This window comes from Sparassis crispa (assembly GCF_003851025.1).
Source record: "Sparassis crispa DNA, contig_000002F, whole genome shotgun sequence".
Taxonomy (NCBI): domain Eukaryota; kingdom Fungi; phylum Basidiomycota; class Agaricomycetes; order Polyporales; family Sparassidaceae; genus Sparassis; species Sparassis crispa.
Genome location: NW_020939749.1, coordinates 535876 through 553814, shown reverse-complemented (window position 1 = coordinate 553814; position 17939 = coordinate 535876). Strand labels below are relative to the sequence as shown.

The window sequence follows — 17939 nt, the reverse complement described above, 5'->3', positions numbered from 1 at the left end:
TCCACGCCCCCGAGAAGGCTCCGGAGGAAGTCGCGGAACGAGGACGCGTTCCGGGACGTGCTGGAAGACGTCCGACACAACCCGAGCGTTGACCAACCGCCGTGACGTGTTGCAGAACCTTCGATGGCCGCGTATGCGTCAGTGGAAAGCGGACGGGGGATGTTGCTGCTGCGTTCGAAGTCGCTGCATAGCTAGCTGCTTGGAAGGACGCAAGTTCGCGGGTTCACACGATTTTTCGGGAAGAGCGCTGTACGTCTCCTGAGATAATATTCTGTTTGCATGCGTCAAGTCTTCCGCAAGAGGCTGAGCTCCCCACTTCTGCTGAGGACGCACCTTCGAAGGACGAGCAAGTGCGGCTAAGTACTGCTACTACAGTCCACTATTTCATAATGAATGGCGTTAGTGCCCAGATTCCGCTATGCATTATGAGTCTGAAGCTTGAAGTTTTACGCATCGTGACACGAGAGATTGGCTGTAAAGCGCTGTCGCGGTATGTATCTCCTTGGCCCTGTGCACTATGAGGTATATATATTATGAAAATATTGCTACGTTGCGCTGTACTAAGTGCTTCTGGTTTAGCACTCCAAGCGCCCCCTCACGTACTCCGAGGCCCACAACCGAACACAAGAAAAGGTTAACGTTCTAGACCGTCCACTTACCATACACAGCAGGCCACCTTCCATTTTCGTCTTCCACATACACAACCTACGTCATTCCTGTCACTCACCTCAGAAACGAGCGAATCAGAGCTCGAGAGAGCCGTGATCTGAGATAGAGTTGAGAAGGGCACGCCGTATATAAGGTGCTCAAGTCGTGCTCGAACGACAGTTGTGTTTTCTCCCCGTTCTTTCAACACTCTCCGTCCGCACTAACCTCGGGATATCGATGTGGTAAGTCATGTTACCCCTCTGAAGAGTGGAAAAACATTATCTAGAAAATAGTCTCTTTCCCAAGCCACCTTTCTAATGGTGTTCTAATTCGTCACTGGCCTCCAACCGCATATCTATATCATGCAAACTTGTCGTGCGTGTTCGTCCAACCACCGGACATACTCCCCCATACTCCTTCATAATGTCTGCAGCCCAGGCCTACGCGCCTATGTGTGGCAAGGTGATTTGATCCGACTCATACAATCCAGACTTGAGCACTCATCAGGCCTCCTGATGCCACCTGGAGAACACTGGATGTCGCACGACGATGGCTCACCATTCCGGACTGCACATACAACATTTTCATCCCGTGGTGCGCGTTCACTGCCTTATTTTTTGGTGGGTTTCGCTAACACTAGTAGGATTTCAGCCAAATGCCGTTGCACAATTCGGAAAAACTTCGTGCGAGACCTCTACGCCTTGCGGTCCTGGAGAACAGTTTGCACCGGAAGGTGTCGCCACTCTGGGATGTAATGAAAGTGTTTGCGCAGCCCATCTACATGTGCACCGCAATGTCGCTACAGCTAGGCTGCAGGAGGGCGATTTTCACGGCCTTAGGAGGCCATACCAGCCATCCGGGAAAATTTTGGCCGACCCTAGGCCCTGTTCACTCATCCAGACAAATTTTGGAGAGAGGCCAAAATCATCTGGGTAGAAAAGAAAATCGGGTTTCGAGATTTCTTCAAGTCGGATCGCAGGGGTCCTACACTGGAGCAAGCAAATAAGCCAAAGACCAGGGAAGCAAAATTATATCTCGCGCTCGAAGGCACGGTTCGTAGCCGGAGCGAAGGCAAGACGGATTGCAAATTATTCAAGGTACAAGTTAATGACAGAAACCACACCGCCACTCGCAACAGAACACCGATACCCTGATCCCGCAGGGGGGCATCTCAAAAACATGACAGCACTCGGATGCCTGCAAAACAGGAGCGCTCACCATAGCTTCGGGTTGCTGACAGGGAGCATTTCGCAGGAATCACTGAATTCAGCTGGAACGTGAATGGAATCACGGAGAAATTCATGACAAGCAGTGCGCCAAAAATTCTTCGTCTACTGGAACACCCATACGATGGGTGTACACGAGGATGCTGGTCAAGCTAGAGAAATGGGAACGCACACAAGGACCAAAGTCACAGCGTCCAGATATCACAAGCAGATTTGCTCAGATCTGCTACAGCTGCCACTGCCGCGGTAACAACTGTGCGGTGTGCGAGTAAAGGCGGCATATCGTCATCGCACTGTCCAGTTCAATGAAATCAATCAGTTTGAGCAATGCCTGAGAGGTGATCAAGCTAGGGATGATGGAGGCATGAAAGGGAAAGACGAGCCGAGGCAAAGTCGCAAGGGGAAAAGGCGGCGCCAATCTGGAGTATGCACGCTGATCTCCTTGATCTACTTATGGGGACTGCGACGCCGCAGCGCCGAGGTATCTCAACACTTGCTAACTTTTCTCGTCGAGCTCTTCGTGTGGTAGTGGTGTGGTAATGCGCCATGCAAATTCCTTGTCTTTTTCTGCTGCTCGTCGCGGCAGGCTGGTATGGCGAGGCTAGTGCTGCGGCGATACCCCTTGCGGCTGTGCGTATTTATCCGTCTTCTCGAGTTTAGGAACTGAAGTGCTCGCATGGTGTTCGCATGGTCACTGTTACAGGTAGACTGCGGTGTAGGGCTTCCAGTGGTGCGCCCCGATCATACCTTCCGATCCACCCTCGATCGTGTCTGAATTCATGTCATCCAGTTGAACCATCTGGGGCGTCCGTGCAGGGCAGTCGAACCGCGGTGCACGGGAGGTTGAGTGTGTCGTTTAGCCGAGTGTCAAATTCGCTAACATCTTTGCAGGGCCAAGTTTGACCGTATCGTCGCCGCGCAGATGGTGAGTGAGTCTCCGCTGTCTTTGCTGTCAGCGTCTTCCCCGATCTAGATGCTCCCGCTCTCGCTTTGAGAAGTTCGGGAGGAGGAGTTGAGTTGGGTGGAGTGGTCCGCTCCCTCCACTGGTTTTTGCAACCGTTTCCCCCTGTCCGTGGAAATGTGTATGCGCATCTGTTTCGCTTGTTCTTGACTGTTCCTCGGCGTTGGCTGTGCTGACGTGTTGCCAGCGACAGCGCTGCGTTCAACCCGAATAGCGCATGCTCGTTATATCACGGAGGACCTGTCCCGTCGTGGAAGGCATGGTTCAAACAACATTTTTTCTCGAAACTTCCTCACAGTTTACATCAATCAATCTTCGCTGTCACACAACTCGGCATCCCAAAATTGGCGGACACTGCCCTCAGGGATAGCAAAGACTCCGATATCCCAGAAGCCATTAGCAAGTCTGGTATGTGTCTCTTCCACATCGCACCGCCTCTGATCCCATCTTTGCTGCAGAAAACGCATCCTGGTCGACGGTGCAAATTGTCACCCCCATAGTCGTGGGGGTGTGCGTTGCGATTTTTGCGGTCCTCATATTCGTCTTCTACCGGCGCTCACGACACCTCCGCAGCCCCGACTATGCCCGCGCGCACCTCAGCACCCCCCCTCTCGAGCACGCGGCTGGGCAATTCCACTGGTACCGTCGCGGGATCCGGTCGCACCAGCACCTCCCGTCGAACGGGTGGCTGCACGCGCCGTGGTTTATCTTCCGCCTGTTTCCTAGCTCACGTCCGACCAGCACGCCGAAGGATCCGACGTGGGAGATCGACCGCGAGGCCGACGTGATCTGGATTCACTCGCCGGACGAGTCGTCCACACCCTCCGCACTATCGACGTACTCCCGAGCACATTGTCCGACCCCGGGCGACTTAGACCTCGCGGAGCCGGGCGACGTTGCGCACAAGCAACCACACTCCCGCATACAGTCGCCGCACCCACATACCCGAGAGATGTCAGACGCAAGCGCGTCATCGCGCACGGCGCTGTTGCCGCGCGTGGATCTGCCCGTGACGTCGTTCTTCGACCGTTTCATGCGCTTCAAGGACGGCGTGCGGAAGAGCCCTAGCTACAAGCTCGTGCAGGTGCGAGAGCAGCGGCCGAGCTCGCGGTTCAGGATCGACCGCTCCAACCCGACGACGCGCGCGTCGACGCTCGAGGGCCCGCCGGCGGAGCCCTCGCCAGAAACTACGAGCTCTGGGTCACAGAGTGCGGGGTCTTCGCCGCCGCCAAGGTCGGGCTCTCCCCAGCCGCTTGAGCCGGGGGATGATGACGAGAGGAGCGTTCTGTTGATTTCGCGGACCCCTGGTGTGGATTTTGCGATGTCGGATGCATCGTGTGTCTCTGAGCATGATAACTCCTGAGGATAAGCTGTGCAAGCTGCGTAAGTCTCTTTGACGTATCGTTTCGCTCTTGGACTGATCACTTTATCCTCCCATGTCAATTTCCAGACAGATTCCACATTTTGCATAATACCGCAAATATGGCACAAGATAGCTATAGAGGGCATGCCACAGCCGCTCGTCATGACCTCACGCCTTCGCCGCGTACAGACTTTGCCATGCATCCCGACAGGTCAGTGAACCTTCGAGCACATCAGTGAAAGTGCTCTAGACCCTAGAGGCGCATAGGACCAGCACATGTAAGACGCAGTATACGCTACAGGGACTTGACTCTTCTTTGAACTTTTGGATACCTGTACGCATTTTGTAGTGTTGCATCCGTTCTTTTTCTGGAAACCACTCGTTATTTGTTATCAGCGAGTTGCGGGCGTTGCGATGTCATTACCATATATCCCCAATTATACGTGCGTAGATAAAGCGTAGTGAGTGGTGCGTGTAACGAAGCAGCATAGCAAAGTACTTTTTGTCCTCTAGCATGAGCATAAGCGCATCTACAGCGTGAGCAGAGGTGACGAGCTGTGCACCACCATCTAGACGTATTTTGAAAACATTGGAATGAGCGACTGCGCCAGTGTATAGCTGAACACAAGCTTGGGGCCGACTACCAGAATCTGCAACAGTGTGCGTCAGAGTGAAAGAAGGCAGAGTGGAAGACGTCATACCTTGGGTGTGAGACCCTTGAATAGCGCCATCGGGCCCTCGTCTCGGAGCAGGTCGCGCACGACCGTCACGCCGCTGACCTTGTGCTCAAAGTTTGCGTTCTGGATGCGCGTCTTGATCGTGTCGAGCGGAGCGGCGATACTGATCGATGCGACCGCGCCCGCGATGGATGCAACGAAGTTCTGAGTCCATGTTGCCTTGGAGTAGTCAGTGACGCCGAAGAGGTAGTCCTTTGTCACCGCTGACGCGCCGAAGAGCTAGGGCAATGGTCGTTCGACTAAAGGAAGAGCGGGGTAGAGGTTTTGAGACGTACTGCAAAGCTACCCGGGGCATTCCGCGCCATCGTCCACCCCCAGCCGCGGTAGAGATTTGTACCTTCCTCGAGGAAGATCCGGATTACGCCTCGTCCGCGGAAGGCTTCCGGGTTGACCTGGCGTTTGATCTTAAGCACATCCAGGGGAAGGAGGACCTGTCCAGACAAGGACGTCATCAGTACAAGGAGGAGCTTCTCTCATGCTCGACTACTCACGACTTCGCCGATCCCCGTCAAGCTAATTCATCCAGCAATTCCATTTAACGCGCCTGCAGTAGATCTAAGGCACTCACCTTCCGGCCGTTGCCTGCAACATCATCTTCCCCTTCCGTTCTCCAAACGCATTCGTGAAGTTCGACTTATAGTTGCTCGACAGGATGTCGCTGAACCACGGCTGCCCGCTGTACTTGTAGATCCGCTGCGTGACCTTGTAGCCCGCAGCATATCCGAGCCCGGGAAAGAGCGACAGGAGCCGCTTTCCCAGGGGGGCCGCGGCGTGTTCCCTGAAGATGATCGAAGAGAGCGTGGAGAACGACACCTGCGCGCGTGGCAGAGGATCGAGAGGCACGTCTGCACGAGAAGTACGAACACACCTTGGACTTGTTGCTCATCAGCCGCTTCGCGATGGTGTCCACCGGGTGGAAGATCATGAGCTCAGCAACGCCTGTACGCCGCACCGCCGTCAGCGACTCAGGGTAGACGACGGGGTGCGAGAGCGTCACAGACCTGAAGTACCAGAGCCCAGGATGCGAGCCGCGGCAGAGTCGCTGCCCTTAACGTTCAGAGTAGGAGACATGATGGCGGAGAGGGCGGCGGCGGCGAGGCGACGGCTGCAGGCGGGGTACAGCGGGTCGTAAGCAATCCTTGTAGAGTCCGATGAGCACTAGTCGGCAAATTCTGAGACGCCACCGAGAGCAAATAGGTGCAAAGCATTTTTCCGGAGCAAGTCACGTGCAAAGACGCGTCGAGCAGGCGCCCGCACGTGTCCGACGCACATAGCTCCACCCTACACCACCAGGATATAAGTGTCGCAGGGGGGATGCCCATCTTTCTCTCCTTGAAGTACTCTGGTTTTTCCCATATGCTACGTATGTTATTCGCCCTTCCCAGCTATCTAATGTGGCCTGCCTAGGTTTGTTAGTCATTATGGCCCAGCGACGCCACAATGTTGGAGGACAAGAATTCGCTGCGCAGCTTACGGTTTCATATCGCGAGAAGCACAAGCTCTATTAGGGCACCTCTCTACTATTATGGACGCATGGCGGTGGTCCCGGACTCCACGGTAGACGAGCAATGGTCTACGCCACCACCGCTTGGCAGGGTTTGCTCAGGGGGGAATGTCAAGCAGCTTGTATGCTGTGTTGTAGGTACCTGTAAGTGATTATATCCACCATTTCCTGTGCTTCCACCAAAATATAGACATTTACCTACGTCTCTCAGGCTAACTGTACAGCGAGACCAGCACACCCAGCATGAACCGTATCCTCAAATACCTGTGCACTCATGGGACCCTACACCCCGTTGACGTATTCAACTTGTGTACTTTTACAGCCTGCTGGAAAAATGACCGTGCGTCACTGGCCCGTTGAAGTAGTTTGAAACTCCACAAATAACTGACGCGCGCCGTTGCGTCACCGTCTAATAGCCGGCCCCTTCTCCAAGCCGCTCGTCTTTGACTGACAGAGGCTGTCAGGCGACCAAAGCTTCCTCGTGGATGTTTACGTTTCTACGCAACACCAGCTCAGCGTATCGGGTATGCGCACTCAGCACGGGCGGCCCTTTGCCCATATCGACCACAAGAGCTTATGCGTGTGCGACTCTAAAGACACTCAAACGCACCGCCGCCCGATCGTTACGCCCACAATACACGACATTTGCTGCATCAAGTTTCTTGCCGTACACCAAGGATGCAGGTGCTTTCTCAAAGATGGTGCTGGAACCAGCATTTGGTGCGGCACAACGGAGAGGCGCGATTATCGTGCTTGAGTCGTCGTTTATCCTTGCGCTGGGATTGACCACCTGTTTGCAGCGCAGCGAACACTCGATGTTACTCCCACACTGTGTTTCTCATCTGTGGCAGCTGACCTGAGCTTAATGAATTGACTGGCTGTTCGAGATAACCCTAAAGCAAGAACTTGGTCAGGCTGCTGTTCTTTTACTGTGGCGCGACCTCTGTGCTTCTGGGTGTATAGTGGTCGCGACCTGTCGGAAGGCCGTTGCATTAGATTGGCTCTCCACGCTGCCACATACCTGGAAATGAATTCGTCTATCGGTCTTCACGCCTTACTCTGTTCCTTCGATTGAACATCAAACGATTAATGAGGGTATCTCCACTGATGCATACAATTCTGCTGCGATATGGAGCTGTGCTTGTCTAGTTGTAAGGCAAGATCTGTCATTGGTGCGAAGCATTCAATTTTTAGCTCCGGAGAAACTCTAGACCTCCCCTGGCACTTGACCATTCACCGACGCCCGCCATTAACGAAACAATTAATATTCCTGGGCAACTGTGCCTAGCGCAGGTATTGAATGCCTTGCCACTGGGTTCATCTCGGTGGACGCGATACTTGTCGACTATGCAAGGATATCAAGTAACGTTTTCCATCAGTGGACATCCTGTGGACACATTCTGGCAATTACTGAATATACGGCGTCCCTCGACGTTCCGGTACCGGGAGAATCAGCCCAGCAGACGCTAGCCATGTTCCCGTTCTCGAAAACCGTGGGCCATGCTGGAACTTGCAGCAGTCTCTTCTGGCCCTGCTGGTCATTGTGCGATTGGTTTAACCATACTTGAGCTTGGGCACGGAGTTCCTCATTTTGGAAGATCGACACTGTCCTTTCAAGGAGATTCTCTTGCGGGGTACGGGCTCGCTGTCCCCATCCTGGCTCCCTCATGATAAAGGCTAATCTAGAGGGTTCTATCGCACGCCGCTGCAACGTGGACAGATATTGCAAACGGATCACGAAGACTATTTGTGCTCGAGAGACGCGCCATACAAGTTTAGGGCCGGCCTTAGGAGTTGCCATATCTGGGAGACTGTGCCACGTTGTGGCCTGGTTTGGTCATCTGGCGAAGACAAGTTTATCGACTGCGTCCTCCCAGTCCGCCTCGTGTGCTGTATCATATCCTCACAGGCTGGCCAGCTGAGTCGGATCCCCCAGATTCCTCGCTGAGACACCCATGGCTCCTCCCCCGCCGCCGCCCCCGCCGCCACCACCGCTGTGCCTCCCGTTCTCCTTGGGAGGGAAGAAGCCCCGCCGCCGTCTAACCTACTCGGAGAAGTCAGAGACCGACGCCTTCAGCTCCCAGCGGTCCAGCATTGATCGTCTCGAGCGCCATGGCTCGTACTCTCCCACTGCGACGCTGACGTCGCGCGCCGAGAAGCTCACATTTTCATCAGATTCGGAGTCGTACAATGTCCCGTCGTTCCATAACGAGGCTCGCGAAGTTCGTCCTGTGCTCCGTCGTGCGACTACCACCAAGCGCACGACCAAAGGCGCACCTGCCGTTCCCCCCAAGGACGCCACAATCAAGCGCAGGTGGCCATACGGATATGGATGGGGTATCGGGAAGAAGAACAAGGAGAAGGAGGAGATGGCCCGGGAGGAGGAGGACGTGGTTTCGGACGAAGATGTCAACTCGCTTTGGCGTACCGACGACGTACCAGCCCCGCAGTACCAGTCCCCTCACAATTCGAACCGGTCAAAGCACTCAAAGCAGTCTTCCCATCACTCAAAGCCCGAGACTGCATCGAAGCACTCGTACAACTCCGGTTCGATTCACTATATGAACCCGACCATTCCGCCTGCAACTCGCTCTCCATCCGACCATATCTACAGCAATCCGTTGCCCCCGGCGGGCACGAACTCGCGCTCAAACACGTTCAAATCCAACATAACCAAATCTAGCGGCAACTCTAGAGACAAGTCTAGGCGACCCCGTTTGTACCCGTCCGAGTCGTCTAGTACGCTTGTTGGCTCGTTGCTTGAGCGCAAGGTCAATGACAATGACCCGATTCCCCCACGCCTCGATTCGACTGGTCGGCTGGAGGCGCTCCGGGAGCTTATGCGGAAGGAAAACCTTGATTATTAGTGAGTGCATCTTGTTATGCTATAACATCGTGATCTGAGAGCTGTTCGACCCCCAGTGTCGTCCCGACTGAGGATGCCCACGGATCGGAATACGTCGCCGTCAACGACAAGCGGAGGGAGTGGATTTCAGGGTACGTCATGACACACCCATGTTCAATCTGTGCTGAAGCGCTTGCAGATTCACCGGCTCGGCAGGCCAAGCTGTCATCTCCCAGACGAATGCATATCTGATCGCCGACTCGCGCTACTGGATCCAGGCCAGGGAGCAGATAGACCGTAACTGGGAGCTTGTCAAGGCCGGTGCTCCCCGCCAGCCAGCGGATTGGGTCGAGTGGATCGCCAGCCTCAGAGACGAAGTGCGCATCGGTATCGATGCGCGTATGATTCCGCACGAGACGGCGTCGAAGCTCAACTCCATCTTGCAGCCCAAGAAGAGCAAGCTCGTTTATCCGCCGCAGAATCTGGTCGACCTCATCTGGCGCGAGAAGCCCTCGCGGTCCCGCAATCCGATCTTCGTACAGACGATCGAGTTTAGCGGTAGGGAAGCCAGTGCGAAGCTGTCGGAAGTGCGCCGGTGGATTAGGGAGCAACCCCCATCTGTTCCGTCGTACTCGAAGTCAGAACCCAAGCCTTCTCAGATGCAGGTTGGAATGCTGCTGTCCAACCTTTCTGACATTGGTGAGTATTGTAGCCCTTCGTTCTGAGAATCACATTCTCACTCCGTTGTAGCGTACTTACTTAATCTCCGTGGAGACGATATTCCATTTAACCCTGTCTTTCACTCTTACTTGTTCGTCGGCTTCGATACCACTGTCCTGTTCATTGAACAGGCCAAGATCACAGAGGCCGTGGAGAGTTATCTAGAGTCCATTGCAGTAGAGCGCAGGGATTACAACGACCTCTGGACATTCCTCCGCCGGAAGCAGTGGGGTGAAGGCAAGGTGGGCTCTACTGTGTATTCCATGTGTTGCCTTGTCTCATTGTCCATACCTGTACAGATTATCATCAGCCCCAAAACTTCTTACGCCATCTCTTTGATGCTCACTTCTTTCAATTACACTGTACTGGAGCCCTACGTAGAGCATATGAAGTCGATCAAGAACCAGACTGAGCTGGATGGTCTCCGGCGCGCCTACCTGCGTGACGGAGCCGCATTCGTCAGGTGGTTTGCATGGCTCGAGCACAAGATGGGCCAAGGCTATGATATTACCGAGTACGAAGCCGCATGGCGTCTAACGGAGTTCAGGCGGTTAAACAAGCATTATATGGGTCTCGCGTACGAGAATATCTCTGCAAGTGGACCCAACGCCGGTGCGCAGTTTCGGGCGTTGGATGGCACCTGTACGATCTGACGGTCTATTTGATAGCTCTGCCACACTACTCGCCCCGTAAAGCTACCGCGAGGATGATTGACCGCAATACTCCGTACTTGAAGTGCGCGGCATGACCTCGTTTTGTGGGATCTCTACTGATGTTGTTTCTCTGTACCCTAGCGATTCGGGCGGGCAGTACAGAGACGGCACCTGTGACACCACCCGGACCGTTCATTTCGGTCGCCCAAGTGAGGAACAGTGTGTGGCTTACACGCGCGTCCTGCAAGGTCACGTACGTACATTCATTTGCGGTCGAGATACGTGTGCTGAAAGCGAGACAGATTGCTATCGATAGTGCCATCTTCCCCGCGGGGACGAGCGGCACACAGTTAGACGTGTTGGCGCGCAAGACGCTATGGCAGGACGGCATGAACTATGGGGTGCGTCGTGTGGCCGTGACGATGGCCGCAGTACTTACATGGCTTTCTAGCATGGCACCGGCCATGGTGTGGGTGCGTTCTTGAACGTCCACGAAGGCCCTCAGGGTTTTAGCTCAACGACGCCCTTCGTGCCCGGCCATGTCCTGACCAACGAGCCCGGTATTTGTGAGTTGTACTTTTATGTACTATAGGAATTTACTCATTGTTGTGTGCTTAGACAAGGAAGGGCATTGGGGTATGCGTATCGAGTCAGCGCTTTTCGTAAAGAAAGTCAGGGTAAGTGCATCGTAATTACTGAGTGTCTGCAGGATCTCATGTCCGCGGCAGACTAAGAATGAGCGCCCCGGTGATACCTGGCTTGGCTTCGAGCGTCTGACCTGCGTCCCCATCCAGACGAGGATGGTGAAGGACGAGATGCTTACGAGGGACGAGCGCCAGTGGCTGAAGGTATGCGGCCTCCTCTCATGTTGCGACGTCAGCACTGATCCGTTCGTGATCACAGATACACAACAGGAGATGCTACGAGTTGCTGGAGCCGTACCTGCGCGATGACAAGCGCGCGTTGAAGTGGCTCCAGAGGGAGGCCGAGCGGGGCATCGGTCTCGCGAAGGCTCCCGCGGGCATTTCTATAGACTGGGATTGATCCCACCTATACGCCCAATATTTTATTTACTCGCTCCGCCCTTCTCTGTTACTTTCTCCGGTCACTGGCGTGACTGCTGCGTCGACGCCCGTCACAACGACTCCTCCATATCCTGTGCTTACGACCTCCCACGTACTTTACGACTCGACGAATGAGGCCTGAGGGTGTCGTAGGGCACTTATCTGGCCTCTGCTTAACATGTTATGATTCGGATCTCTCTGTCCCTTTCACTTCGTAGGATGTGCAGTCGCCTTGCTCTTGTTTTTATTGCATTCCCTCGGTGGGTGATTTTTCTCCTATATCCAGTCCTATCTGTTGATCTCTTGCAATACTGATTGGATATCCTATTCCCTCCTCTTTGTTACCCATGTCCGTTAGTTGTAGATACTATGCCCATCAGTTCTGAACACAAATTACCTTACGAAAAAAATACATACGTTTGTTTGTACCTGGGTCGGTCGATGAGCACACAAGGAACTTAGATGGATAGAACGACGGCATAGCAAGACACGCGATAGTGAAGGTAGACAAAGCTACTAGCGACGATCCGTCTTGCCCATTTTCCGCTTCCCAGAAAATAGGTGCTTCGGCTGGACCGAAAAAGTCAGCGAGACAGCAGAAATATGGTCCGATGGAACACATACCATCTTGACCTTGATGGCACGATCGCTCTCGCCAGCCTTGGCGTGCATGTTGCGTTCGCGCTGTCCAAGGTTCCGCAGCTTGATAGCTTTGGATGCTTGCTGGAGCAGGGGCCGTACCATCAGCATACACCTCTCCACGCAAGACGCAAACCATACGCACCGCTTCGTCGCGCATGCCAGCCAGCTGCCGATTCGATCTGGGCGCTCTCTTTGAGACGACCACACCGGAGTTGGCCTTCGCCCGCTTGTTCGATGGAGGCTCCTCGCCGTCTACGTCCATCCAGTCACCCTCGTCACCCTCCATGTCGACATCCATCTCCGCGTCCTCCTCCTCACGCTGTCGCTTTCGCTTCACACCCGCAGCCTTTGCGAGCATCTCTGCACGCGCCTGTATCCGGCTAGGATCGAGGCCTGCTTTTGTCATTCCTGTTGTTAGCTCGGACAGCGTACGGAGGCCTGCTGTGCGCGGAAGCTTCGCCTGGTTTTTCATCGCCTTCTTGGAATGTTGTGAGACGAGCTTGTGTTGCCGCGAAACTTTGGCTTCTGCGGCTTCTCGCTCATCATCGGAGTCGAACTGTGGGTGCGGATTGAAAATAAAGTAGAAAAACAATTCTTTAGTGCACGAACCATGTCATCCTCGCTCTCGTAAAAGCCCTCCGCCTCGAGCTTCTCCTCTTCGCGTTCCAGCGCCTCGAGCTTTTCGAGAATATCGGGATCGATGAAGTCGGCGATGTTCTTGCCATCCAGGATTTCCGGTATGGTGTCCTCCTTCCACTCGGGATTCGCGAGGAGGTAATTTTCTGTAAAAGATCGTCAGCGACGTCGACCCGATGTACAAGACTCGCACTTTTGAGGTTGATATTGTACACTCCAGGTCCACCTTCCTCCGCTTCGATATCCTTTTCCAGCCGCCTCCGCTCTCCAGCCGCCTTTTCCGCTTGTCGCGTCTTGACGGCTTCTGGAATGAAAGGTTCTCGCGTAAGTTCATCTCTTGCTTTGGGTTGGGCGACGTGGAGTCGGTTGATGATTGAGTTAATCTTGTTGCCCTTGAGCTTCGTATCAACCCGATGTTCCAGTAGGGCATCGCACGCCTTGTTCTTGAGTTCCATGACGCCCTCATCAGTGTAACATGATACCTGCACGTGCAGCGCGCCGTCGCTGTTAATGATCTCCTCAACCAACGCACGATTGTCTGGGGATAGGTCCTCCAAACGCATGACGTCGACCTTATTGATCACGAGCAGGGTAGGCTTGTTGGCAAAGAGCGGCTTGATCGATTTGAAGAGCTTGCATTGAGCTTCGACGCTGTACCCGCACTGCTCGCTGAGGTCCATGAAGTACAGTACGCAACTTTTGAGGTGCGCGAGTGCCGTAATACTCTGCATCTCAATCGTGTTCATGTCCTCGAGGGGGTGGTCAAGAATCCCGGGGGTGTCAATCACCTGCCACCGCATGTAGCGGTAGTCAAGGTGTCCAATGAACAGCGACTTCGTGGTGAACGCGTACGGCTGCACGTCCACGTCTGCACGGGTGACCTTGTTGATGAACGATGACTTGCCCACATTCGGGTACCCGCAGATCAGTAGCGTTCGTGCGGTAGGGTCGATTGCGGGTAGACGGGAGATGTGCTGCCGCACTTGCTCAAGATACGCCAGCGGATCCTTCTGCCGCCGCATGATTGTCGCCATCCTGTGCATCCATGTTGATATATAGCCCGAAAACTACAGCGTACACACTCACCGGCCAAGTGCGGCCCGTTTGAGCTGCTTGCAGCGGTACAGACTGTCCCCAAACTTGAGAAGACGCACGTAGTCCTTGGCTACCTGGTCAATTAGATGTCTTGCCGTGCGAAGCTGTCCAAGGGCGAGCTTGTAATGGTTCTTGTCGTACAGCACGTTCATGAGAGACGCAAGGAATGGGTGAAGGTCCTAACAACCGGCATCTGTTAACTCTGAATCTTCCGCATTCGATGAATACGGACATCGAGCATAGGAAATTCCTCCAGGATCGCACTGAGCTTTTCATCAAACGAATCTTGGGTGAACTTGACCTTGCGCATGTAGAAGTTGCGGATGCGGCTGATTTTAAAATTCTTGTGGATGACCTACATGCACGCACAATTCAGCGAACTATACGAGCTACCACAGGTACTACCTGCATACCGTTGGTGTCTTTCGTTGTGTTTTCGACAAGACGATATCCAAGAAGTCCGCCGCTGTGGGCACCGGAGAAATTGCCTTCAATCCGCTTGTCGACATTTTGTGATACTGACAATCAATATCAATGTAGCGGAGAGTACAGTTGTACTAGGGGACATAGGCTGGCTGAGCCTGTTCCTCAAAATTTAGATTATGTAACAACGTTCTCCCACGTGATTCATGTGGTGGCGTTGTGGGTCAAATCCAAGTCAAATTAATCACTGATCAGGAATTGTCCCTCCGCAATTCCATGGCTTCTAGGCGTACTTTGGACGACGTTGAGGAGGAACTCGTGCAGGATATCCGGCTGCCAGATGGCTTTGTTGACAATACTATTGACCATTACGACCTCGCTGTCCTTCTAGCCCTTTTTTTTGCAGGAAGCATAACAGCGCATGCGCGCAACTGCACTCAGACAGCCCGCGCAGGCCTGCTTAGCGGCGGGGGTCTTCTAGCACATCTGGCACATCTGGCAGGTGTGACCGATCAACAGCTCAAGAGAAGCAGACTATATCTTCCATACTTTTCGAAGAGCAAATGGATCGAAGTCGCTCGCACACTTGGCTTCCCTGGCAAAGTGAAAAGTCTCCATCTTGGACATTTCTCTCCTCCGTTGTGTTTCCTTCCGCCCTCACAGTAGTCGAGCACGTCTGGTCCACCTCTCGTGGTCCAGCCGATCTTTCAGGGATTTTCGAAGAACTGGATGAGGTAGGTTATGATTTCACTACTGGCATCCTGGGCACTGTGGGTTGTGCTCGGCTTTGAGCGCAGGAAGGGGTGAGTTTGTAATGAGTAAAATGTTTATAAATTACTGACTGCAGGCCATCACGTAGGTAAGCAATATGTTGCTGTCCTAGCTTCATCGTCGTTATTTCAGGACGAGTCTCACTTTGCGACCTCGGTGCTGTCTATCTCTCGAATCCGGTCGTTCGACCTTTGACGATCTCAATTCACCCGATAACAAACATATCTGCGCGGTAGCAAGGTCCAGATCCAGTAATGTAGTGGGTTTTATGGCCAGCTAGACACCCTATGATCAGATGTCGGGATGATGCCACAAAACCTGTCATCCAGGCGGAGTGCGGACGGATGCAGTATCGATGTGGAATTCGTGAAGACTTACCCTGCAGAGGCACACCGTCTCCTCACGGCAAACAGAACATGCTGAGCGTACAAATCCGCGGGATTGTTGTGGAATTCATAGCCACCGAGACGACGTGGCGTTTGGGCAAGTTTCGTTCCTCCTTGCAAGATCTTCATGCTAGTATTCGCCGTGCGATTCGATTGCTGCGTGCAGGAGCTCTTGTGTTTTTCGACCTCCGATCCTCCAATGTTCTGGCAGTGGAAGGCATGAAAACCGACACCATCAGGGGATACTCGTTGACTTCCATTAATGCGTAAATCGGCGTGAAGAGACGCATTAACACATGGGTCTCAATATCCTCGACATTGATGGCCGGAAGGAGTGGAGAGAGACGCGCTCATCGAGAAGGAGCATGACCTCGCACTGCTTGAGCGATTGGAAAAGTCGGGTGCCATGTCGAAGTATGTGCGAAGGCCTCTTACATCGAAGTAAGCGCTATTTTAAAAAAGAAAAAACCCTGCGTACTAACCTTCCAAGTACTGTTCCAGGTTTCGCTATGTCTTTAAATATCCACGCCACGACGCCATCATGTGTGTCGCGTTCGCGAGTCATCTTCCAATGTGACAGCGGTATTTAGTAGGTATTATCGGAGTTCCAGAGATAGGCGATATCGGAGGGTGCCGGAAAATCGAATATGTGAAGGCGGAGCAAGACATGGGATTGACAGACCGCAACAGTCAAACTTAGGAAGAATACCCTGGTGAGCATGTGCACAATGTTCAGACGACCTGCGCAATCAAGACACACTGCCACAGCTGCCCGAGTTCCCCGCGACATACGAAGAAGCCTGATAGCTGTGCGTCATACGTTGCGATGAGCCTGTTCAAGTTTTCAATCACAGAACTACAGAACCACAGAACCACAGCACCGGACAGTATGAGATGCCAAGAATCTTCGAGAGTTGCTTTCCCCCTTCGCTGTTCAGGGAGCATGTTCCGCTCGGGATTGTCACTGTCCAGAAATGGGACGATGAGAACAAAAGTCTATGGACACTGGCAGACGGTGTGATCAGAATCATCGACTATCCTTGATCCTGGATGAAAAATTGAGTGCACGTGGCGTGGACACGTTGGGCATCTCACCACTAGTCGAGATGACCTGTCCACATACATATACGTGTTTAGTAGTTTTCCCAATTTTGATGTAAATCAACTATGGCATAATCACCGTTGCTGACATGAATGGCTGTCAGCGGATAATTCTACTGGGAAACCCGGGTTTCGCAAGAAAGCATACCGACAAAAGTTGAGTGGATTCGGTTCCTTCGGCTGGCTGACAGTTACCAGCCTGCATCGCCAGGGTCGGCGTCTCGCTGATCACATAGAAAGGAGGGGAAGAGTATTGCTGTGGCCATCAGTTCGGACTCTCAGGTGCTGCAGTGCCTGCCATCATGTTCTGGAAGCTTACAAGGTGACAAGAGAACGACTTGGGATTGTGCACCTTCAAAGAATGGCCCAATAGCTACTTCCTGGAGATGTTTCGGTACTGCAAGGGAGCTTCCCACCACAGGCGCGAGACTTTGTGAAAACGATTCAAAGGTTCCAAGAAGAGGTGGGATTTCTCGCTATTTTGAGATTTTTCGATAGAATTGTCCATTATCAGCGGTCCAAAGAATTTTAGAAGAGTGTCTAAATATCCTGCAAGTCTGCAGAGAATTGATGTTCGGCACCATATGATGACGCTGTATAAGAATGCTCTGCTGAACTAGCATGACAGGAACCACGTACCGGCTGAACGGAAGTAACGTTGACCCCAAAACTGACAACAAGAACGCCACCAACTGCGTTCAACCTCAACAAAGATGATATGTCCAATGAAACCCTTCATAGATGATGATGCGTTCATGATTCGTTCCTCAAACCTCAAGACTGCGAACACGCAAGTCACTACTTAACAGCGGAAGTGAGAAAGTTCACGTACTTCAACAGCGCCCACCGAATCCACCTCTGACACGGAGAACTTGGGACCCACTAAAGTAATTTACGGTTTGACGTACTCGGCAGCGAGGCGTGTCTCAAGTAGCGGTCCTTCCTCAGGCCGGAATCCTTCAAGGTCCCAAAGTCAACGCCGTAGCTTATCGCTGCCAAAAAGAGAACATCGCCCTGCATGATCACACTACTGCCAGACTGATCATGAGCGCCTTCGAAGTGTACAACGTTCGGCGCCTTCAAGTTTATATTCCGGACTCAACTTGCGATTGCTCACATGGACTGGTAGAAATCCTGCATGACTCATACACCGTGGCCGAAGAA

General features: G+C 53.2%; 4 protein-coding genes across 4 annotated transcripts; 2 read left to right on the top strand and 2 right to left on the bottom strand.

The window, feature by feature from the left end:
* Positions 1 to 2420: 2420 nt before the first annotated feature.
* SCP_0301460 (hypothetical protein) lies at positions 2421 to 4198 on the top strand (the record flags this gene model as incomplete). Its single annotated transcript, XM_027755543.1, has 6 exons — positions 2421 to 2504; positions 2578 to 2604; positions 2665 to 2716; positions 2766 to 2799; positions 3023 to 3243; positions 3294 to 4198. The coding sequence occupies 6 exons, from the start codon at positions 2421 to 2423 to the stop codon at positions 4196 to 4198; spliced, it is 1323 nt and encodes a 440-aa protein (XP_027611344.1).
* Positions 4199 to 4767: 569 nt separating this feature from the next.
* SCP_0301450 (Mitochondrial GTP/GDP carrier protein) lies at positions 4768 to 6006 on the bottom strand (the record flags this gene model as incomplete). Its single annotated transcript, XM_027755542.1, has 7 exons — positions 4768 to 4848; positions 4900 to 5154; positions 5211 to 5366; positions 5427 to 5448; positions 5504 to 5748; positions 5804 to 5874; positions 5937 to 6006. 7 exons carry the CDS (start codon positions 6004 to 6006, stop codon positions 4768 to 4770), a joined length of 900 nt encoding a protein of 299 aa, XP_027611343.1.
* Positions 6007 to 8394: 2388 nt separating this feature from the next.
* Positions 8395 to 11701, top strand: SCP_0301440 (Probable Xaa-Pro aminopeptidase; the record flags this gene model as incomplete). Its single annotated transcript, XM_027755541.1, has 13 exons — positions 8395 to 8554; positions 8615 to 9305; positions 9362 to 9436; positions 9484 to 9983; positions 10035 to 10246; positions 10304 to 10616; positions 10673 to 10739; positions 10799 to 10910; positions 10960 to 11058; positions 11109 to 11223; positions 11276 to 11334; positions 11386 to 11505; positions 11561 to 11701. 13 exons carry the CDS (start codon positions 8395 to 8397, stop codon positions 11699 to 11701), a joined length of 2664 nt encoding a protein of 887 aa, XP_027611342.1.
* A 536-nt stretch (positions 11702 to 12237) lies between these two features.
* On the bottom strand, positions 12238 to 14603 carry SCP_0301430 (Probable nucleolar GTP-binding protein; the record flags this gene model as incomplete). The annotated part of the gene is made up of 8 exons (XM_027755540.1): positions 12238 to 12291; positions 12346 to 12444; positions 12506 to 12919; positions 12973 to 13145; positions 13193 to 14034; positions 14086 to 14273; positions 14327 to 14449; positions 14508 to 14603. 8 exons carry the CDS (start codon positions 14601 to 14603, stop codon positions 12238 to 12240), a joined length of 1989 nt encoding a protein of 662 aa, XP_027611341.1.
* Positions 14604 to 17939: the final 3336 nt, after the last annotated feature.